Below are 24,552 nucleotides of genomic sequence, written 5' to 3' on the forward strand. Positions count from 1 at the left end.
ATATATCAATATGTTAAATATATAAATATCCAGACACTAGCCCGTCTTGCCTATTACAGCTTATTAAATATATACTATAATTTTGAAGCAAATTCATCATCCTTTCAACACTCAAGAGTCAACATCAGCCTTTGTTAATATTATTAATAGAATTATCTTTATGTGATCTGTAGCTCCTTTTCTATTTTTTTCTAGACTAGCAACTAGATCTGGTCATAGCAAATGGCCATGTATTTTAATGATGGAGCTATCATTATCCAGTTTCTTGATTCATGATCGATTCCTATCTGAATAAAAGCAAACTCTAGGTTATCTTGTTTTCCAGAATGGTGCTCTCCTGTTTCTAATTTTAATTTGAGACACTTACAGTCCTTCATCTACGGAGCCATTAGAATCAACTTACACTGAACTAAGTGAAGAGAAATACTCCTGTCTGGGTCCCTAGCCTGAGTGGGCTGCTGTAGACAGTGGAGTTGCCGTCCTGGCAGTCCAAGGCAGGGGTTGGGATTCAAGTGTCTGTAATAACGGCTGGGCACCTACTCTTGTGCAATAGAAGATGGCAGAAGGATAAGACCCAATTAAGCACATTTAGAGATAGACGATAATTAAACACAGTTGGGACCAACTCCCCCTACCTTCAAAAACATAAAAATTTTAAAGTTAGGAAGAAACGTATGAGAATATGGTCATACTGGGAACAAGCAAAATGAATCCATAATTATTGCTGTAGTCTGTCTTGGTATATCCATAATTTACCTTTTAGAACCAACAAAAGGCTGGTGCACAGTAGGGCACAGGTGGCTTAAGAGCTAGCAATGGGGTACTCCCCACTTTGGGCTGTCATGGACACAGGTCAAACCTCTCAGTCTGACTTTCAGTACTCTCAGGGATCTGGTCTCAGTATACCTCTCCAATCCTATCTCTGGGTTTTCCCCTTACAGCTTGATTAAATGCTTGCCTTTCTGTCAGCTTATCCTTGATTTCATGATTTTGCTCAGGCTGTTTTTCCAGCTATAATGTTCATCTTGTGGTAACTCTATCTTCACATGATTTAGTCCAGTTTATCCCTCGTGGTGCTGATTCAAAGGCCACCTCCTGGATAAGCCGTCCTGCCCCTGCTAGTGAAAATGGGATTGAAATTTTGTATAATGGTTATTTATGTGCTTGTCTTATCCTGTTTACTAAAAAGTTAGCCCCAGAGTACAGGCTCTATAAAGGATTCAGCTGTCAGACCCCTGTGGAGAACCTTTATCCAGACCTTTATACAATGGCCTCAACAAATGTTGAGACAACATGGAAGTCATCTCAATCCATGATTTCTAGGGTAGCAAAGATTATAGCACAATTGATGTTGAGTGAGATCGTAATAAATTTAGTCCTGGTTTGGACTAAAAATGAAAAGTAGGAGAGAGGAATAGGCTAAGATAATCCCTAGATTTCTGGTTGGCATAATGAGATAAGTGGTGGTGTCATTAATAAAAAAGGGAACAGCCGGTTGCAGTGGCTCACGCCTGTAATCCCAGCACTTTGGGAGGCCGAGGCGGGTGGACCACAAGGTCAGGAGTTTGAGACCAGCCTGGCAAAGATGGTGAAACCCCATCTCTACTGAAAAAAAAAAAATACAAAAATTAGCCCGTCACAGTGGTTGGCACCTGTAATCTCAGCTATTTGGGAAGCTGAGGCAGGAGAATCGCTTGAACCTGGGAGGTGGAGGTTGCAGTGAGCTGAGATCATGCCACTGCATTCTAGCCTGAGTGATAGAGTAAGACCCTGTCTCAAAAAAAAACAAATAAAATAAAATAAGAAAGGGAACAAATAACACATTTTAGATGGAATATCACAAGTTTAATTTTGGACACGTTGAGTTTGAAGTATCTTTCAGTCACATGGAGATGGGAATTGAAAATATAATTGTTAGTAAAGCAATGGGGATAGCATTCTTAAAGTCTCATGTGTTAAGGAAAAGCATACATGTTCCAAAGGGTGAATAATTCTCACCATGACATAGTCACAGCCATTAAAGAAAAATTATCTTGCCCAGAAAATAGAACATAAAATGGAGTCACGCATTGTGCCACATGGAAGGACCCTATTATTACTTCCTATTGATTTGTTTTCTCTCTTCATTGTTCTGTTTTGTAAAATCAAAATCCTATTTGAGCAAATTTACATTACATAAAGTCCCACACCTAATAAGGAATTGACAGCTTGGGCTGGGTTTTTTTTTTGTTTGTTTGTTTATTTTTGAGACAGAGTCTCCCACTGTCGCCTGGGCTGGAGTGCAATAGCATGATCTGGGCTCGCTGCAACCTCCGCCTCCCTGGTTCAAGTGATTCTCTTGCCTCAGCCTCCCAAGTAGCTGGGATTACAGGCGCCCACCACCACGCCTGACTAATTTTTTGTATTTTTAGTAGAGAGGGGGTTTCACTATGTTGGCCATGCTGGTCTCGAACTCCTGACCTCGTGATCCACCCGCCTTGGCCTCCCAAAGTGCTGGGATTACAGGTGTGAGGCACTGTACCCAGCAGGTACTTTTAACATTGATTTGATAGTCAATTTTTAGTTTGATTTCCTTTGTTAATCCTTCCACATATGTCTCAAATACGCCTTATATTCTGGCCTGAAAACCATAGATGCCAGGACAAGTGGACTAGTTACAACAGCACCACAAACACAGCCAGTATTTTTGGTCTAAGAAACCAACATTAATGGCCGGGCGCGGTGGCTCAAGCCTGTAATCCCAGCACTTTGGGAGGCCGAGACGGGCGGATCACGAGGTCAGGAGATCGAGACCATCCTGGCTAACACAGTGAAACCCCGTCTCTACTAAAAAATACAAAAAAATAGCCGGGCGAGGTGGCGGGCGCCTGTAGCCCCAGCTATAGGGAGGCTGAGGCAGGAGAATGCCGCAAACCCGGGAGGCGGAGCTTGCAGTGAGCTGAGATCCGGCCACACCCCCCCAGCCGGGGCGAAAGGGCGAGACCCCCACAAAAAAAAAAAAAAAAAAAAAAAAAAAAAGAAACCAACATTAGTAAGAAAAAGGAGTTACTAAATCCTTTTTATTTCAACAAAATCATATGCAAAATATAACAATCTATAAATGTCAAAGGTAATTGCCACTAGCATGTTGAGAGTATCAAGTAAAATATTAAAGTTATTTTGCATTGTATATACAACACAAAGAAAATTTAAGATGATAACATGTTAATAATATGACTTTCAAAAAAAGGAAGTTTTAATTTGGAATTTGTTATCATTTAAGTAGATGCTGGGTTAGAGATTTTCTTTACGAGGAGTGATAATTATAGTTTAAATAGTACTTTTAGGCAAACATTCAAGACATATAAAAGAAGGAATTGTAGGAAGTGTTAAATATTCCGTACAGGAGGTAGATGTGGTGGTTTGTGCCTGTAAGCTCAGCTACTCAGGAGGCTGATGCAGGAGGATCACTTGAGCCCAGAATTTTGAGGCCAGCCTGAGCAACAGTGAGACCCTGTCTCTAAAATAGAATGAAATAGAATAAAAAATATTCCATATAATGGCTATCCATCTGTTGCTTCAGCAGCTCAAAAATACCCGTCTGCTGTGGGGAAGAAATTTCAAAATGGTTAGCAGGCAGGACTCTGCCTCTCACATAGAAACTGGAAGTGAGCTGAGACCAAGTGTCTCTCACCACCTGTGTAGACCTGTAACCTACGTGTGGGCAATCAGATGGTCCAGTATGGAACTTAGAACCTCAAAGAAGCAACATAAAGCTCAAAGTCAGTTTACAAATATTTTGAGTGGGATGTGGCATTCAAGAAACTAGTGTCATGGCAGGCAATGTTAGAGGCAGGTGGGTGGTTTTCAGTGGCAGCTGTTTAGCTGATGATTCTTGAGGAAGGACAGTTGAAGCCCCCCGCTTTCATGACTAAACCTGGCTCTCTCCCATCCTCTCCATTCTCTGACCCATCCAACACTGTCCACTAAACTGCTTTACTTTTTAAGTGGGCTTTTATTGTTTTCGTCAAGAATTCTGAATAGCACATTTCAGTTACAAATGACTTTTATCTATTCCTATTAAATCAGATAGTCAACAGTTTAAAAATACTGGATTCATAAGAAAAATTTTATTTTAAATAATTTTATAACTAGAGTTTCTACCAATTTAGTCTGCCTTCTAACATTGTCAATTTTAACTCATGTGAAAAATGCTTTCCTGTTTTTCGAGGAGTGTATTACGACATGGTCTTAATTCTTCAGAATAGTCGAATAAGTTAGAAAAGTGATGTGTTTTATATTCAGGTCTTGACTGAAAATAGAAAGTTCTCATATCCATTCCACAGTATCTCCCAATACTCCACTTCCTCCCAACAAGGAAGTTTATAAAGTATTCAGTTTGTATTCAATTTATATTAGGACCGTCTTCTTTAAAGCTGAATCTTTAATTTAAAAAAAATTATCCTGCCAAGCACATACCTCAATTCAATTCTAAAGGATAATATCATGTACAAAAAGAAAAATGTCAGCTTTGAGTTAGCTATGTAGATTTAATACAATCAGATTTTTTGATCCATTTTACCAACATCAGAAACTGTGACAAATCAAGTTATTTTTCATGATCTTCAAGAAGACAGCTTTTGTTTAATGTGTTACCAGCGGCATAACAAAGCCTCTTTTCTTTTGCCTGAGTAAGTCTGACACTTTGGGACTAGTGTGAATATGCATGCTGAGGGCAGGAAAATCTTTCCTCCTCCTTTGAACTAAGATCCATGGTCAAAAGAGTGTTGTGGGTAAAAATTCAAGTTCAACTCCCACCTCTTCCAGACATATGTTTGTAAAAAATAAAATATTTCTTACATGTTAAAAAATAAAATTAAAAAGACAAAGATATTTTCTAAAACAAGATGAGCATTAGAGTGGACCTAACAGAGCAAACAAGAACACCAGGTAAGAGGGCAGAAACTATAGGCTGATTCGAAGTCAGGCACCAAAAACGGGAAAAAGAGGCCTGAAGAGTAAAGGAACTAAAACACACATTCACAATGAAGGTCTTGACCGAGATGTGGTGGGAGGAAGAATGGGGCTGAGGGTGGTGTTCTTTGCCTGGGAAAAAGACTGAAAAATCTCTGCCGCTTCTTCCTTTTATACGGAGCCAGGTGCTTGAGATGGCAGGATGGAGAGACAGAAGATCTACTTCTCACTGGCTCCGTAACTAGATCTGCAGTTTCCTTCAAATCACGATGGGCCCTGGGGAATCTTGAAACCAGTAATGGCAAAGGCAAAACCCTCCAGATAGACAGAATGCAGAAGGAAAGAAAAATCAAAATAGAAAACCTCCCACTCAAGACGAGAAAGCAAACGAAAGTTCTGAACCCTAGACTAAGGAAACCAAATATTAAATAAACAAAAGAACTCAATAATCAGGACAATTCACCTGTGTTGAAATGCAAATCTGAGAGTTACTGTTAAAAAGTATGTTTAAGATCAAAGAGAAGAAAAATGGAATTACTTTCCCCCAAAAGAAAAAATGAATAGCCAGATATGAAAAGTCAGATATGAAAAGAGTGGTTAACAAAAAAACCACTCACCAAGTAAGAAATTATAGAAATGAAAAATATAGATGTTGATGTATAATAGATATCAGCATGAAAAAAATATTGGTATACAAGATATCTAGACTAGGCCCAGTTCTATGAGAAAATTAGTGAACTGGAAAACAATTTTGAAGAATTCATTCAGACTGTAGCAGAGATTGATAAATGAGTGACAAACATGACAGAGAAATTGCAAGACAGATGAGGTAAAACAGGAAGTTCCAACATTTATGTCTCAGGAATAAAAAGTGAAAAGAATGAGAGAGGATCAATACTTAAAATAACAACTGAAAAATTTCCATAACTGAGTATATCATGAATTCTCATACTGAAAGCATATTCTCAATTTTTAACAGGATAAACAAGACTACATCTTGTGTCTCAGAATCAGAAAGTGTTGGGCATAACACTGTGCCCAATAATCACTGAAACTTACAGCACAAGCATGACAATCTAATGACAATCTAAATGCTGTGTAGTGCAGCCATTCTTATGATGCTTGAACACTGGGAGACAATTACTCATGGGTCTCTCAAATTTCTGCCTGTCTTATATTAGCTTTTGTTCCAGACTATATTTTCAATAATGTTTGTATAGCAAACAGCCTTAGAAATTAAAAATACTGTCTCCCTCTAGGACAGATGGAAGTTTTATTTGGTGTCCAGGATGGTAAAGTAATGCTTCCTCCAAGGCAAAATTTGGGCAAGCATGCAAGCAGCCCCTTTAAAAGATTGTAGTTTCCCAGGTTCAGGGTTTCCCAGTTATGAGGCAAGCCAAGTGTGGACACAACATCCATCTATTCCACATTTCCCCTAGGACTGTAGCGGGCAAGGAGAACCAATGTGAACATAAACTCATGCTGTCAGCTTGGCAATGAGTAGTAAAGTCCTTTGTCTCTCATCCATGAATCTTGTGTCTTCTACTAGCATTCATGAAACTGTGGCAGGTCAAATTGTTAGCTTGCAAGTAGGGCAATATCTCAGATCCTTCACAGTTCTTGACATTGAACCTCCTACACAATGTGAATACACCTCAATTTCTGTTTATTTTGATTATTTGTTGTCTATTTTGGGAAGAATGAGGTTGCAGCAGATTATGAAACTACATTTACACAAAGATAAAAAGATGGGCATGATTATCTCCTCATTACAAACTACACATCTGCTTCTTTCTTTTTGTCACCTAATTCTTCCTCATTAAAGGTATATCAGGTCTGTCTCTGCAGCAAAGCTGTAAACTCAAACAGGCATGGATTATTATCTCCCAAGATCATCTACAATCATTAGTTCATTTACTCCTGTGAATTAAAGCTTGGGCTTTAAGATCAGAATCTGAATCCTTGCTAAGTCATTTATTTCCTGTGCAGCCTTGTGCAAGTTAATTAACCTCTGCCAACTTCAATTTTTTTCAGCTGTGAAAATGGGTTATCATAAAATATTTTCCTCAGATTTGTTGTAAAATCACATGAGATAACATAATAAAGTCCTAACATAAAATCTGGCACATAGCAGGCATTAAACAAATGGGAACTAAATGTGTACATTCACAACAGGAATTCAAATAAGTAATGTCCTGTTCTCTTCTTCCAACTCCTTAAATAGTGATATGCTCCTGGGATGAAACAAATATGATTCTCAAGAATAAAGTGAAATTATAAATTTAACTTTAATAATTTTTTGATTTAATAGTACCATCTATAGGAATTTATCTTAAGAAAACAGTAAGAGATTAATGTACAACTCTGTTCATTACACAGTTACTTGATAGAGTAAAAACAGTAACGGCCAAAAAGTATGGAATTATTTAAATTAATCATTAAATTGTCAGGCAAGGGAATGTTATCTAGCCATTAAAATTTTGTGTTAGAAGAATGTTTAATTATGTGGATATTCACTATTCAGTGAAAGTAGACAGTCTCTGGGACACATATAATACTATTACAATTTTGTTTTAAAAATGTTTAAAAATGTCTGGCTGGGCACAGTGGCTCATGCCTGTAATTTTAGCCTTTTGGGAAGCTGAGACAGGTGGATCACTTGAGCTCAGGAATTCAAGACCAGCCTGGGCAACATGGCAGAACCCCGTCTATACTAAAAATACAAAAATTAGCCAGGCATGGTGGTGCATACCTATAGTCCCAGCTACTTGGGGGGTCTGAAGAAAGGATCACTTGAACCCTGGAGGTTGAGGCTACAGTGATCAGAGATGGTGCCACTGCACTCCAGCCTGGGTGACAAAGTGAGACCCTGTCTCAAAAAAAAAAAAAAAAGTATACCCAAAAAGAAGATATTAAAAGGTTACAGATTAAAATGTTATACTTGATTAATTTTCCATTGTATATTTTTCTGTGACTTTTAAATTTCCTGAAATAAACTTATATACTGTTTAAAATCCCAATAGGATGTACAAAGATATTTAAAATGATCTTAAATATAATTTAACCAGGGAAAATGAACAAATAATAGTGCCAAAAGGTCTTTCAAGTTTTATGTTTTTTTAATCCCAAATCTAAGATATCTTACTTTTTAGAAAAGCAGAAAATACAAGAAAACATATACCAACACAAAAATGATCTTTTGAAGTTTACATTCTTTGTTCTTAAAACCTGTTTAAAAAGTGCTGCCTGTCACGCCTGTAATGCCAGCACTTTGGGAGGCCAAGGCGGGCGAATCACAAGGTCAGGAGATCGAGACCATACTGGCTAACACAGTGAAACCCCGTTTCTACTAAAAATACAAAAAATTAGCCAGGTGTGGTGGCAGGGGCCTGTAGTCCCAGCTACTTGGGAGGCTGAGGCAGGAGAATCGCTTGAACCCAGAAGGTGGAGGTTGCGGTGAGCCGAGATCGTGCCTCTGTACTCCAGCCTCAGCGACAGAGTGCGACTCCGTTTCAAAAAAAATAAAAGTGTTGCCGGTAATTTTACTAATATTGAGATGCAATTCAACAGGTGACATTCACTTTTCATGTAAGTCCCCATTACCTCCAAATTTTATTCAGCTTAAAAACTAATGTATTATTGAACTATTCAAAATCTTCCAATAATCTCTGGATTTTGGAATCAAGATATTATTTGATTACCTGGCCTTTTCTGTGCCTCCCATGCATTGATGGATGCCAATGAATTCCATTAATTGTTTTTGTAACATCACATCTTTGCCTTCAATTTGAGTAATGAATTTATGTTGTAAAAGATCTGACACTGTTGGACGCTTTTCATAATCTTTAGTCAAGCACCTGCACTGGCAAAAAAGAACATGCAATTGTTAGATAAGTTAGAGTTTTGAAACTATTATTCATATTCCTAAAAATTAATCTAACACACAAGAGTGATGCTCCTCACAAATGCTCAGCCCAAGCTTAAAATATATTAATTGCAATTTTTAATCTCTCAAAAATAGCAAACTGCAATGTGATGAAATGTTTGTGAAAGTGCACACATCTGTGAGTGATTAAGCTGCAGCGATACCAACTTTCAACTAAATACCACTTCTGTCCTCTGCCAGCAAGGATTATTGCATAGTGATAATTAAAATGTCTCCACTGCAAAGTCTCCTTTACAAGTCAGTAGCTGCAGATAAACGACAGTGAAGTCATTATAGTTTAATGCTTATCTAAAAAATATAACAAACAATGCAGTTTCCCTTCATAAATGCTTTTAAAGGCTTCTCAATTGATCTGTTTCTTTCTATGTGATAAAACTGGTAACCCAATTGAGAAGGCCACTCAGCTAAGGATGTTGAAATTCCATGTCAATAGGTATTTTTTGAGGTCATACAGCAGATGTACTAATGCATGTTGTACCTCTTGATAGGTTCAACCAGAGCATATTCTTGAGAAAGGACAGGGCTAGTGAGAGCACCTGAAATAACAGCACAGGAGGAGCATTTGAACAAACGTAGAACGTTTAACCAGCTGTGACAGCTGACTTTGAATATTTAAAAGAAGGACTCAAGTAGTTTTCAGTGGTCACAAGGGGTAAAAGACCCAGAATTGGTTGGTGGAATCAAGAGAGAAACAGCTTTCAGGTCAGTCTAAGGAAGAACTTTTCAAGAGTGAGGCTTATCAAAGTAGAATGAGCTGAACTGGGAAATATTATTTTGACTGGAGATATTTAAGTATTGATTGGGCAGCCACTGAGTGCACATGTTTGAGAAGGATTTAACCTCTGGATATAAACTTGGGCTGTACAACTTTCCAAGACCCCTTTAACCCTGCAATTCACAGAGTCTACAATTATGAGAAAATTGGGCTGTCATTTGGGGATATTAAAAAACAAGAAAAAAGCATAAAAAGATGAAACTCATGCCTTGGCTTGAGCAGTGCCATTTCTAATCGGTATTATAGTAATTAGGCAATTTATTTCATTGAGCTTAACCAAAAATATATTTCCCAGGAATGCTAAAATATGCTAAGGAATAAGAATGCCAATGTCTAAAAAACAAGAACAAGTGCTCTTAGTTTTCCTCTAGTTTAACAGAATGCATTAATTTCTGACATCTGTAGTAATTGTATGTATGTATTCAGAAGAGTCACATATGAAATTATTTTATTCATGTAAAACTTTATCAAATCGTTAATGTGTACTAGGCACTCTGCTAGACTCTGGAGTTACAGTGACTAGTAAGGCACGTTCAGTGCCCTAGAGTTGCTTACTGTCTAGTTAAAGAGAAAGATGTCAAAACAGGTAAGCTAAATACAATTGGCAATGTTAATAGAGGAAGAGAAACCAAACCAATAGCAACCAGGACAGAATACTAACTGCTTGGCAGAAACCAGGAAATGTTTCTCAGAGGGGAAACTGCAAGAAATACATTAGACACTAAGTTCCATTGAGGATTTGTGTGGAAGCATCTATAGTTCCATAAGCAAAGGAGAAATATGATCCTTTTCAGACAAGCAAATGTGAAGGGAATTCATTACAACCAGGCCTGCCTTAGAACAGGTCCTGAAGGGAGTGCTAAATATGGAAAGCAAAGGCCATGACTGGCCACTACAAAAACACAGTTAGGTACATAGACCAGTGGCACCATAAGCAGCCACACAAACAAGTCTGCATAACAACCAGCTAACAACATGATGACAGGATCAAATCCACACATGCCAATACTAACATTGAATGTAAACAGGCTAAATGCCCCAATTAAAAGGCACAGACGATAAAGTTGGATAAAGAAGCGAAACCTAATAGTATGTTGAGACCCATCTCATATGAAATGACACTCATAGGCAAAACACAGGTGAACAGAAGAACATGTCCATTGATTATAAAGGGTCCACAGAAGCATAGCTATTGATAAGTGAATAAACATGACGCTAAGGCCATTATCTGAGCAATGATAAATTCGCCCAACATTTAAAAGACACTATAGGTGCTTCATTTGAAGAAAATAATAGAAATCTCTGGGGCCATTTAACAGATAAGAAGAAATAGGAGGAGATTTAGTTATAGCAGGAGGGAATTTCTTTGGTTTTTTAAAACACTCTTTTTACTCACTTGCTTATGAAGTCATTGAATTCTGCTGACCATAGCTCAGGCTGCCTTAGTTTTGGGGGTGGATTCCTAGAAAAATAAGGATCAGTGTTGGATTCTGCGTATTGGTCAGTCAGTGCAAAATGAGATAGACTAATGCAATCACAGGTTCTGCCAGTTGTAATCAAGGATTCCATCTTTTTCCAATTCTAAGACAGATAAATCATTACCTTTCTTTATACAAAAATGACACAATCTTTGTTTCTCTGAAAGCACTTAACATATGACCTGATTTTTCCAACTACTAATTTTTTTCTTTTAAAGAGTCTTCTTGCTTTTACCTAGCTCTAGGGGGAAACATCAATACTTAACAGAACAGAAACAATAGATGCAGGGGAAAAGGTTTCTTTTTCCTATGAGTCCCAATGAAGTCTCTGAGGAACATCCAGGGAACACAGAAGTGGCCTGTTTGGAATATGAAGGAAAGCGTGCCAGGGAGTGGCACAGCAGAATGCCCTTATGAGTTGTTCTGTTGTTACTGGACACACAGCAGGAAACATGTTACAAAGTGTTAAGGAACTGAAAAATATTATTAGTGATAAAGCTGTAAATACAGCTTTAACAATTTTATTAATTCCTTTCAGTTTAAACTGAACAAATATATTTTTTGGCACATTCGTTGAATACAAAGGAACATCACTTGAAAATGAGGCTGATCTAACTTTGCAATCAAGCAACATTGATCAACCATGATAGTCGAATTTGCTGAAGTGCTGCTTTATGTTAATTCTAACAGCTCTTTGTTTTCATTAGCGAAATGGAAATACTTTGTCTTCAGTTCTGCATTACTCCTTAAATAGCTTATAATGAAATTAATGTACAGTTTGTACAGGCTCATTAAAGAAAAGTGCAGCTACTCATCTACTCCAGATCACGACTAAGCTCATTTCACAATCCTGAGGACAATTTGAAGATTGCTGATTTGCACATTAAAAGAAGTAATTCTTTTCTGCAGAAATGTTGTTTTGTTTCTTGTCCTCCTAAAAATGTCCTTTTATGAGATTTATTGGCTTGCTTTGAATAACAAAGTGTGGATTATTTCGGAACACTCAGAACTGGGTAGCTTTTCAGATCCTCTTTTTCTCCATATTACCATAGTCAGTATTCTTGGAAGTCCACTGGTGGTAGACATAATTAAGAAATAACCAAGATGATGCAGTTCCTAGAATTACTTTGCACATTGCCTGTTACCTAAGTACAATATCTATCAACAGTGTCATCCTTCCTTCATGTGGCATTATCACCAAGAGTAATAACATCAGACTAAATATGATGGTTTAATCCACAATTAAAGCAGCTAAGGCAGTACACAACTTCACCTTACATACTGAATGACAATAGGAGTTAGAAACTACAGATTTTTTTCCTGCTTTCTTCAAAATTAATGAAATGTCTTAGATTTAGTATACAGAAGGTTTTTCATTATTTTCTGTAATGTTGTTTGTCCACTTACAAAATAAGCAGTATGTAAAGGATGATATATAGCCAAGGTATTATAATTTGGAACATATAGATAGGACAAGAAATTCAAAGGCAAAAATGAATTCAAACGTTTTGGTCTTATAATAATTTAGTTAGATGCCAAATATTCTAATGTTTCGGATCCCTGTCATCACAGGCTCTGAGTGTGCACTGCATTATAATTAAGGCAAAATCCTTAAAAATATATTTAAAAATAACACCTTTAATAATTATAGGCAATCTTTTCACATTAGTTATCTGAAACATCTAGGGACTAACCACCACTCATAGAAAATAGTATTTAAAGAAATTAGTTAATAGGATAGTAGGGGAAAATCTGTTGAAACACACATGAAGGGGTGGGGGGTACATAAATAGTCAAGTGCTTTCATGGCACCAAAAGAAGTTATTCTTCTAAATTTATTGTTTTATATTAACCTATTCAAAATATTAACATGTTTAAAATCATTATTTTCTGGATAAATTTTATATATAATTTTCTTAATAATATTATTTTAAAGTTCTGAACGAAGGGAAATCTTAGCAAGTAGTAAAATATTACTAGATTGGTAGGTAAAGCAAAGCAAAACACTTGCACAGGCTATGGACTCTGATGCCTCACTGACTCATTGAGGAATTGAAAAAGAGTGAGAGGAACCGCTATTTTCTGAGATCAAATCCTAGCAAAAGAGAGAAAGACACACCGTATCAAGAGAAAGCTCTTTTACTTAGACCAGGGAAATGCAACTACTGAACAAATACAATGTCTCAGAAGAAGCAGAATAATATTCCAGGCTCTTCTGCTCCCAACTTGTTGGAATGTATCTGAACATCTCCATGAAGAGCATGATGAACACTCAGTGGCTGGAGGAAGAAAAACAGGCTGCAGATACTGGACCCAATGTTAGTCATCTGACCTTGGTATTTTGAAGAGTGCTCTCATGGGATGCAGGTCAGCTAGTGGAGGATCTCCATCACCCAACTCAATGGCCGTTATACCCAGGGACCAAGTGTCACATCTGGCATCATAAGTGGTATCCAATTGCTGTTCACACGCAATCACCTAGTAGAAAACCACACCACCAAAAGGTGAACTTTGTGACCTTAACAAGCATGTAATAAAATACTTAGAACAAAGCATTAAGTATTTAAACTGGTGAAGTTTGACAGCTACAAGAAAAGACGAAGGCAGTAACTTAGGAGGAGAATAAAAGATTAAATTATTATTAGTAATAGTATTTTTGTTCTGGGAACAGATAATACCTTAGGAGGTTTACAAATATAAGGGAAGAAGTCTATGAAAAATATTTTTGAAAATATAGAACAAAAAGAGGAAAGAAATCATGTCCCAAATGGAAAGGGATGGGATCAAATGCACAACTAAAGTTTGGGCAGCGGTAGTCACTCAATAAATATCTATTGAGGGAATGAAAAGATGAGGGCTATGTTTTTGAAGAATTAAAAGTGGAGGAAATAAAGGTAAACATGCTTGAGGGCTGTCTAGTTAGATGGCCTTGATCTCTACTGGCAACTAGAAGGCAAGGCTACCTAAGGGAGGAATAAGACAAGTTTGGAGGAATGCAAAAGCTTTAAGCCACTAATAAAAGAAAACCGAATAAAAATAAACCTTGATGTAGTTTTACCAACAGCCTATCTGAGGCCACCCTAAATTGTAAAACTGCAACCAGGTTTAAAAACATGTCAGTAATCAAAAGATGTAATTGAGAGACAAGGAAAAAAGAGGAATTTGTTTTTGTAATATTATAAGATTGTATTATATAGAGAAATTATTGCATTGATTACTTCCCAATTTAGTTGTAAATGTTTAAGTACAAATGCAGATTGATTGTGAATGGTAATTATTAACATCAATAAACACAAAAAAGAAATTCAACTTTACATTCTAAGAATCATCTTCTTGCATTTTTAAAATTTTATGTTTTGTGCATGCCAACCCACAAGAAAAATAAAAAATAATTTTGGAATGATGACAGATTAGAATTGTGTCATTTAAATACAGTACTGTAAAATGATATACAAAGTGAAAAATCTAAGGCCCTTTTGGAAACGATATCTCGCCTTCTGACTTCACTTAACATCAGGCTTAACACATTTAAAAAATCCATCTGTGGGCACACTAGAATTCAGTTGGTAACATTTACACACATGTCATCCAGGAAAGGTGACTCCTTCATAAATAAATCCTTATTAATACCTGACACTAATGGCAATGACAGGAAACAGTTTAGTTATAAGCATATCAGTGTGATTAAAAAAATAAAAAGAAGGCAATGATAAACACAACATATGGGGCAAAGGACAGTCTTGAGAGGAGGTGAGGAGTTGGAATAGATGAAGAGATAGAGGCCAGAGCATGCTATGGGTAATATTCTGGTTCTGGCGTGGGTGGCAAGTTTATGGGAAAATAAGAAGACCATTAACCAATTCATTTCTAAGTACCTGAAGGACAATAATAAATGCATATATAAATAAATTATGCATGTGCATGTATATGTCTATATATAAAGAAAGAGAGAGAATAGTTTCTCAACTTAGAGTTAGTATGATGGGACATCATCATACACAGTGCTTCTTAACCTTTTCTATGAAAGTATTTTCAATATCACATGAGAGTGAACTGCTGAAATCAGAGATCATAGCCTGAAGTACTGAGGGAAACAGTAAAGTCCTAAGTTTTACATTAAAAATTCATGTGGCAAATATTCATAGCAATATTGCTCATAATAACAAAAAGTGATAAACACTCAAATATTCATCAACTGACAAATGGATAAACATAATGTGGTCTATACATACAATGGAATATTATTCAACTCTAAAAATGAGTGATGCATTAATACATGCTTCTACATGGATGACCCTGAAAACATTACACGAGGTAAAAGAAGCCAGACACAGGGCCATAAATTGTATGATTCAATTTATTTAAAATATTCAGAAAAGGCCAGTCCACAGAGACGGAAAATAGATTAATGGTTGCCTAGAGTAAGGGGGCTTAGGCAAAGATGAGGAGTGAATGCTAATGACTACTAGGTTTCTTTGAGGGGGAGCAAAAACGTTTTTGATGATTGTGATGATGACTGCACAACCCTGTGAATATACATTAAAAATCAGAATGTTGTATATGTTAAATGACCTAATTCTATAGTTATACCTCTTTAAAGCTGTTAAACATTAAAAAATGCATTCATATGAATTTCTTATTCTGTTGTCTAATATAACTTTGTTTGCTAGAGCTTAAAAATAATGTCTTTTGCCCCGTCATTTTTTTCCTAAGGAAAATTATTTTTCAGGATAATACATTATTTTATGAATTTACATGTGTGGTCAGAGGATATCTCCCCATAGGCTCAGGTGAATTTATGTCCCAGTTTGCCTGGGACATTCTTGTTTAATGCTTGTAGTCCTAGAATCATAATAAATATCATCCCCTTTCACTCTCCAAGGTGTCCTGGTTTGTATGATAAGTTGTATGGTCACCTACTACAGTCGCTAATTCCCTTGTTCCCTTCATCCTGGCAGAGGATGTCTTTATGTAACCAGCAAATACTACTTTTGATATAGAATTTAATTTAAACATGCCAAATCAAGAATTTCACTTTTCAAGTGATAATTGATTTGAACAACCTTGCCTCCTGGGGTCTAAAAACACTGAAATACTTCTATGCCATTATGGTGAATATATACATATATTTGTTTACCTTATTGCTTTCTAATTCTTAGACATTTGCTATTAATACCATAGAGTGGTAGATATGGAATATCTTGATTAACTAGAAAGCTGATTATTTAAAATATATTCTTCAAGGTTAGAAAATACTTATTACAGAGAGATGAATATAATAAGAACAAAATCTCAAACACGTATTTCCATGACAGCTTGAAAAAAAATGTAGTGAACCTTTTTTCATATCTATTATGTCCATTAGTTTGCTAAGCCAGAAAGAACTTTCAAGCCCTACTGTGCTACTATAGGTTTACTAATAATAAAACTGACATCAGAAAAATGACTGTCTAATAATTGCATATTAATAAGTGTTTTTACTAAATGGAAATTTAAATATTGAATAATGGCTTGTTATAATAAACATACAAAACCCATAAAGCTAGGATATTATACAATAATATTATATGTAATATTATTTATTCTATTAATAATATATGCAAACAAAATGCAATATTTGGTATTGTAACTAGGTTTTTATTAACTTCTCATTTTTGTAATTTTTTTGTAAGTTTAAAAAACACTAGTAATATATCAAAACAAACTCTAAAGAAACTCTCTTGAGATTCTCTTATTCAATTTTTGGTTTTGCTTATATGACTATACTTTCTATTTTTATTCTAAGATATGCTCCCTGTTAAAAAAATTTTTTTAATCCATTGTGGATTTTTTTAAGTTTCTTAAAATACTTCATCCTCTGTCCATATTTTGTACTAAGTTTACATTTTAACTTGTTTTGCAAGTAATAATTAAACAAGTATTCAAATAAAAACAGCATACCAGCATTTAATCTTCAAATTTATTTATAAGATTTGAAAATATTAATATAGTATATTAATTACTTCTCCCTTCACTCCCTAGAAAACTGGAGATAAATAGCAGCACTTTCCCCAACAGTTGTAGAGACAGTCTTCAAAAATAAGGGTCCATTATAAGTGATAAACATAAAAAGATTAAAATCATTAATAGTGATGGGGGGAGAAGATGACTCTTGAAAACCTTTTACCTCAACTATTTTAGCAGTTTATCTGCAACGTCCCAAAGGTAATGATGTAAAGAATTTACTAAAGCTAAGCATAGCCCCTAGGCAGAGTGTCTCAACACAGGAACCTGCCATATAGGTTAATGGACCTGAATCTGCTCCCACAAAGGATAGGGGTTCTCATAATATTATATTTCTATTATAATTTTAAAATATAATGTAAATATCATTAGTACAGAGACACGGTAAACACCTAAATTTAATGAAAAAACAAACCTGGAAGTAGTTTCTCTTTACATCATCTGATTTACTCATTCCCTCTTTCACTGATTCATGTGTTCATTCACAGCCCATTTACTGACCACCTCCCAGGTACCTCCTCACACATGTAAAAATCTCAGGTGAAAATAACACAACTGAGAGTTTCTTCTGTTATATTCCAAAATGCTTACGGAGATAGAGTACACATAAAAAGGAAAGTCAGACAGGATCAGCTATTACGTTTGTCTCCCTCAAAACTCTATCTGACCTCAGGAGCCATCCAAAACGGTGTTCCTACGGATGTGTTCCGACGGTGCCGGGTACTGGTAAGCTGTGCAGACACACCTAGAGGAAGAGACAAGATGTACTTTTTCCATTAATTACTCATATAAAGAGATTTCAATTGCTACAGTCTTTTTTGCAAACTAATATTAAAATTCTATTTCCTCAAAGCTGCCACTGGCCCTAACGTCACGTTAAAGGATCCTAAATCAGGATTTCTGCAGAGCCAAAAAGCAGAATGGTCCTCCTATTTTCTCTTTCTCAACTCCAAATCCTGCTCCTTCCTAAAGCCCCATTTCAAGTCTTAATTCCCCCATGCTGGCTTTTAATTTGCTCTAATGATACTGATCCCTATTTCTTTCTATCTTCTACATTGTAAACAATTTTACATATTTTGGCATGTAATTGTTATTTGAATGGCATGCTTCCTCCCTGCCCTCTTCCTGTCCCTGCCCACTAACAAATTCCAGCAAGTTTGAGAATGTCCTATATGGTGTTATGCACATAGTAGGTCACTTGTGAATCTTCATAAAATTATTTTCCATCTACTAACCCTGGACAAATCACACCTTATCTGACTGGAAGTTTCAAATTAACTATATCTATTTAAACTAACATCATTAACAGAACGAGTTCTCTTCCTTTAGAGAGATTACAGACTGAAGGGCTACAATAAAGAGGTATAATCAAATATTTCATTCATGTCATTCCATTAATTCCACCTTGTTAGATACCCTCCTCACTGACCTTCAAGAGAATTAGGAGTACAGTTTCTTTTCTCGATTTTCACACTCCTGCTCCTCTGGTTATCTGACTGTACAGAGCTCCTACCCTTCACCTTGCTGTGGACTTGATGGGTTAAACCCAAATCATGGGCTTTCTCTACCTGATTTCCCTGCTTTGGAAAGTGCCTCCCCAAAGTCATATTCATTTTAGGCTTTGGTTGCTTATCTTATAAGCCAAATAGAGGAGAGGTACTAATGAAGATTTAAAATGGAGATATATTTTATTTCTCCAAGATGGCATTTGACTTTTACCATGAAATTCAAAGGCCATATGCAAGCAAATGGGTGTTTCAGTGTTGGAAATATACTCGGGCAGAAGAGTGAGGAGTGTAACATCAGAAACAGGACACATGCCCAACTATGAACAAGTGACAGAGGAAGAAATTTACTAAATTTCATGTTTTTTGATTGCTATGCAATGCCTGTTAAACTTCAAGATCACTTAACTAACACAATCAACTAGCTTCATAGCTAGAAGATAACTTAATGGTCATAAATTCTAACTTGCTCATTTTCAGGTTAGTAAACTTAAGCTGGAAAGAAAAGTCACTCTCCTGAGGACAAATGACATTTTTACTTAGTGTAAATTCCCACAAGAAAAATAGCTAAGACAGAAAAATGCAAAATTCTATTAAAATGATTGACATAAATTGCATTTAAAGGCAACAGGGATCCAAAGTATAGGTTAAGGAGCCCAAGGAAGTAAAGAAGATTAGGAAAATCATCTTGTCTAGAGAGTAACTAAAGGAATAAGTCACCAAGATAAACAGTTACATAATCAACTCAAGAGAGAAGCTGCTGATGTGTGGAAAATTCCAGGCAGAGTGCTGGGATAATGAGAAGATACAGAAAGGAAAAAGAGGTCAAAAAGGACAAAGGCTGAACAGAAAACAGGCTAATAGAAAGAGCAATAATCTATTAAAAGTCAAAGCCACAGGAACATTATAGAGGTTAGGGTTTATGTTAATGCTTCTTCAGTCTTTTGCTTTGCTAGGGAATTTTCAGGCTATTTTAGTTCTGTCCAACAAGGCTTCCTGGGCTATTCCATGGCTATACAGCAACTCCATTCCCTATTGCATAAATGCTATTTCTAGGGAGAGAAACATGCAGGCTTTATTCTTGTAGTTAAGAAAACTCTTAGGGTCTTAGAAAGACAGCAGAAACATCAAATATGTGTTTTCCATCGTGGCTCAAACAGACCAGACAACTTCTGGGAATTCAATTTGCTATAACCTTTGACATCTCAATAGAGCAGGGAGAAAAGCATATGTTTTTGTCATTGTTAATAACAAAATACTGTAGGAATGAGAACTGAAACTATAAAAATACAGAATTTTGTTAACATAAAGGGGTCATAAATTGTATTATACCATCTAATATTATTATTTTGCTGATGAGGTTAAGACACTGTGATAGTTAATTTTATGTGTCAACTTGGGAGGGCCATGGCTATTTTAGGTCATCCAACAATGCTTCCTAGACTGTTCCATGGCTGTACGGCAAAACCATTTCCTATTGCATAAGTCAAATGGTATTTGGTAAGACTATATTCTGGATATTTCTGTGAAGGTGTTTTTGAAATCAGATTAATATTTTGAAATCAGATTAATATTTAAATTGGTGGATTTTTTAAAGTTAAACAAGGCTTTTATATTGATGTGTAGTAACAAGCAAAAGTTTTGCGCTCCCATTTCTGAAAGTTATATGAAGTTTAAAACCCATTTCTACAGTTGACATTTTTAAAAGGCGTAAGACTTCCACATTGGTTAGACAACTCTCGGTTTAAAATAGCTTTTATTTTTTATTTTCTTTTTATTTCAATAACTTTTGATGTACAAGTGTTTATTTGATACATGAATGAATTATATAGTGGTAAATTCTGAGATTTTAGTGCACCCATTACCCAAGTAGTGTACGTTGTACCTAAGGTGCAGTTTTCTTATCCCTAGCCCCGCTTCTGCTCACTCTCTTCTGAGTCTCTAAAGTCTATTGCATACTCATAGCTTAGCTCCCACTTATAAGTGAGAATATTTGGTTTTTGGTTCTCCACTCCTGTGGTACTTCACTTAGCATAATGGCCTCCAGCTCCATCCAAGTTGTTGCAAAAGATGTTATTTTATTCCTTTTAATGGCTGAGTAGTATTCCATGGTGTATACATGGAACATTTTCTTTATACATTCATTAGCTGATGGGCATTTAGGTTGGTACCACATCTTTGAAATTGTGAATTATGCTGCTATAAACAAACAAGTACAAGTGTCTTTTTCATATAATGACTTCTTCTCCTTTGGGTAGATATCCAGTAGTGGGATTGCTGGATCAAATGGTAGATCTACTTTTATTAATAGCTCTTTAAGGAATCTCCATACTATTTTTCATAGAAGTTGTACTAATTTACACTTTCACCAGCAGTGTATAAGTATTCCCTTTTCCCCATATCCCTGCCAACATCTATTGTATTCAGACTTTTTAGTAATGGCCATTCTTGCAGGATTATGGTGGTATATCTCATTGTGGTTTTAATTTGCATTTCCCTGATGATTAATGATGTTGAACAGTTTTTCATATGTTTGTTGGTCTTCATATATTTTCTTTTGAGAAATGTCTATTCATGTCCTTTGCCCACTTTTTAATGGACTTATTTTATTTTTCTTGGTGATTTGAGCTCCTCGTAGATTCAGGATATTAATCCTTTGTTGGATGCATAGATTGCAAATATTGCCTCCCATTCTTTGGTTTGTCTGTTTATTCTGCTGATTATTTATTCTGCTGTGCAGAAGAATTTTAGTTAATTAGATCCCATTTATTTATTTTTGTTGTTGTTGCATTTGCTTTTGGGGTCTTAGTCATGAATTCTTTGCCTAGGCCGATGTCTAGAAAAGTTTTTCCAATGTTGTCTCCTAGAATTTTTAATAGGTTCAGGTGTTATATTTAAGTCTTTGATCCATCATGAGTTGCTTTTTGTATAAGGTGAGAGATAGAGTTCTGGTTTTATTCTTCTACATGTGGCTCGCCAGTTTTGCCAGCACCATTTATTAAATAGGGTATCTATTTCCCAATTTATGTTTTTGTATGCTTTGTCAAAGATCAGTTGGCTGTATGTATTTGGCTTTGTTTCTGAGTTCTCTATTCTGTTCCATTGGTCTATGTGCATACTTTCATATCTGTACCATGCTGTTTTGGTAATTACAGCCTTGTAGTATAATTTGAAGCCCAGTAATGTGATGCATCCTGATTTGTTTTTTTGTTTTTGTTCAGTTTTTTTGGTATTGTTTTGTTTTTTGCTTAGGATTGCTTTGGCTATTTGGGCTCTTTTGGGTTCCATATTAATTTTAGAATCATTTTTTCTAATTCTGTGAAAAATAATATTGATATTTTGATGGGAATAGCACTGAATCTGTAGATTGTTTCAGGCAGTATGGTCCTTCTGACAATATTGATTCTTCCAATCCATGAGCATGAGATGCATTTCCATTTGTTTGTGTCACCTATGATTTCTTTTGGCAGTGTTTTGTAGTTCTCCTTGTAGAGATCTTTCACCTGTTTAGTTAAGTATATTCCTGAGTATTTTTATTTTGTTTGCAGCTATTGTAAATGGACTGAGTCCTCAATTTGATTCTCAGCTTGGTCATTTTGGTGTAGCAGGGCTACTGATTTGTGTACATTGACTTTGTAACCTAAGACGACTGAATTAATTTATCAAATCTAAGTTTTTTGGAGGAGTCTTTAGGATTTTCTAGGTATACAATCATATTATCTACAAACAGCCAAGTTGGACTTCCTCTTTTCCCATTTGGATGCCCTTTATTTCTTTCTCTTGCTTAATTGCTCTGCACTTCCAGAACTATGTTGAATAGGGATAGTGAAAGTGGGCATACTTGTCTTGTTCCTGTTCAGGGGGAAAGGTTTCAACTTTTCCCCATTCAGTATGATGGTGGCTGTGTGTTTGTCATAGATGGCTTTTACTATTTTGAGATAGGTGCCTTACATGCCTAGTTTGTTGAGAGTTTTTATCATAAAGGGATGATGGATTTTGTTAAATACTTTTTCTGCATCTATTGAGATGATCATATGGTTCTGGGTTTTAATTCTGTTTATGTGATTCATTACAGTTATTGACTTGTATATGTTAAACTATCCCTGCATCCCTGGGATGAAAACCACTTGCTTATGATGAATTACCTTCTTGATGTGCTGTTGGATTCAGTTAGCTAGTATTTGGTTGAGGATTTTTGTATCAATGTTCATTAGGGAAATTGGTCTGTAGTTGTGTCCTTTCCAGCTTTTGGTATCAGGGCGATACTAGCTTCATAGAATAATTTAGGGAGGATTCCTTCTTTCTCAGTCTTTTGGAATAGTTTCAGTGGGATTTGTATCAATTCTTCTTTGAATGTCTGATAGAATTCAGTGAATACGTCTGGTCCTGGACTTTTTTTGTTGACGGTTTTAAAATTACTAGTTCAATCTTGCTGTTTGTTACTGGTTTGTTTAAGGTTTCCATTTCTTCCCGATTTAATCTAGGTGGGTTGTATGCTTATAGGAATGTGTCCATTTCCTCTACGTTTTCTAGTTTGTCGAAATGGTTTTTATTTAAATAATGTAAACTAAGTATATAAATCATCATCTTTTCTTTTTTTAAAAATTTTTTTACACGTGGTCTCACTTCCATCGCCCAGGCTAGACTGCAGTGGTGCAATCACAGTTCACTGTATCCTCGATTTCCTGAGTTCAGGTTATTCTTCCATCTCAGTCTCCCGAGTAATTGGCGCTACAGGTGCACACTACCACACCCAGCTGACTTTTATTTTGTATTTTTAGTAGAGACAGGGTTTCATCATGTTGCCCAGGCTGTTCTTGAACTCCTTGGCTCAAGCGATTCACACACCTCTGCCTCCCAAAGTGCTGGCATTACAAGTGTGAGCCACTACCCTGGGCCAGAAATAATCATCTTTAATATGAAAATAGACCCTTGGGCCAGGGAGGCAGAGGTTACAGTGAGCCGAAAGACTGCATCACTGTACTCTGACCTGGGTGACAGAGTGAGATGCTATCTCAAGAACAAAAACAAAAATAATCCACAAAGTAAACAGAATGCTATAGTTGACAATCTTATTTAATTAAATAGTATTTAACAAATATATGCAAAACTCTTCAGTTAGTATATTTCAAAACCGTTGTAAATCTCTAGCAAATGGAATATTAAAGTGTGCCCTTCAGCAAGTCATTTTCCTTCTGTAGGCTCTTGTTTTCTCATTGTTTAATTTAGGGGACTGGCATAAATAAACGATTCTTTATTACTTTTGGATTAAAAACTACTTAGGGAATCTTGGCGGGGTGCGGTGGCTCATGCCTGTAATCCCAGTACTTTGGGACGCCAAGGCAGGCGGATTGCGAGGTCAGGAGTTCAAGACCAGCCTGGCCAATATGGTGAAACTCTGTCTCTACTAAAAATACAAAAATTAGCTGCGCTTGGTGGCACGTGCCTGTAGTCCCAGCTATTTGGGAGGCCGAGGCAGAAGAATCACTTGAACCTGGGAGGCAGAGGTTGCAGTGAGCCAAAATCACACCATTGCACTCCAGCCTGGGCAACAGAGCAACACTCCATCAAAACAAACAAACAAACAAACAAACAAACAAAAAACCTACTTAGTCATCTCATGGATGCTATATACTTTCACATCAAGAAATTCATATTCAGACATTTTGCATATAACAAGGATAAAAAAATCTTTTGATGTTCCTGTACTTAATATACCAAATGATATTGAAGCATCTTTCCAGCTTTAACATTCAATGAGTCTCTACAGCAACTCAAGGTAACTGGCTCACTCCAATCACCTTTCCAAACAGTCATGTGATTTCTCTTCGAAGTCCATCCTCTCTCCAGTCTTCCTGGCTCTAGATCTTTTCCTTTCTTTAAGACTTAGTT

At 36.2% G+C, this 24,552-nt stretch overlaps 1 protein-coding gene across 1 annotated transcript in view; it reads right to left on the reverse strand.

Annotated features, from left to right (window-relative positions):
- The window catches only part of MYO3A (myosin IIIA), a 267,913-nt gene that overhangs the window by 167,046 nt on the left and 76,315 nt on the right, over positions 1-24,552 (reverse strand). The window contains exons 7-10 of the mRNA XM_025396931.1: positions 17,824-17,900; positions 13,485-13,630; positions 11,071-11,136; positions 8,655-8,810 (exon numbers count right to left, since the gene is read on the reverse strand). Of these exons, the coding sequence (XP_025252716.1) occupies positions 8,655-8,810; positions 11,071-11,136; positions 13,485-13,630; positions 17,824-17,900 (445 nt within the window). The remainder of the gene's footprint in view (positions 1-8,654; positions 8,811-11,070; positions 11,137-13,484; positions 13,631-17,823; positions 17,901-24,552) is intronic.

Source organism: Theropithecus gelada, chromosome 9 (genome assembly GCF_003255815.1).
Source record: "Theropithecus gelada isolate Dixy chromosome 9, Tgel_1.0, whole genome shotgun sequence".
NCBI lineage: Eukaryota > Metazoa > Chordata > Mammalia > Primates > Cercopithecidae > Theropithecus > Theropithecus gelada.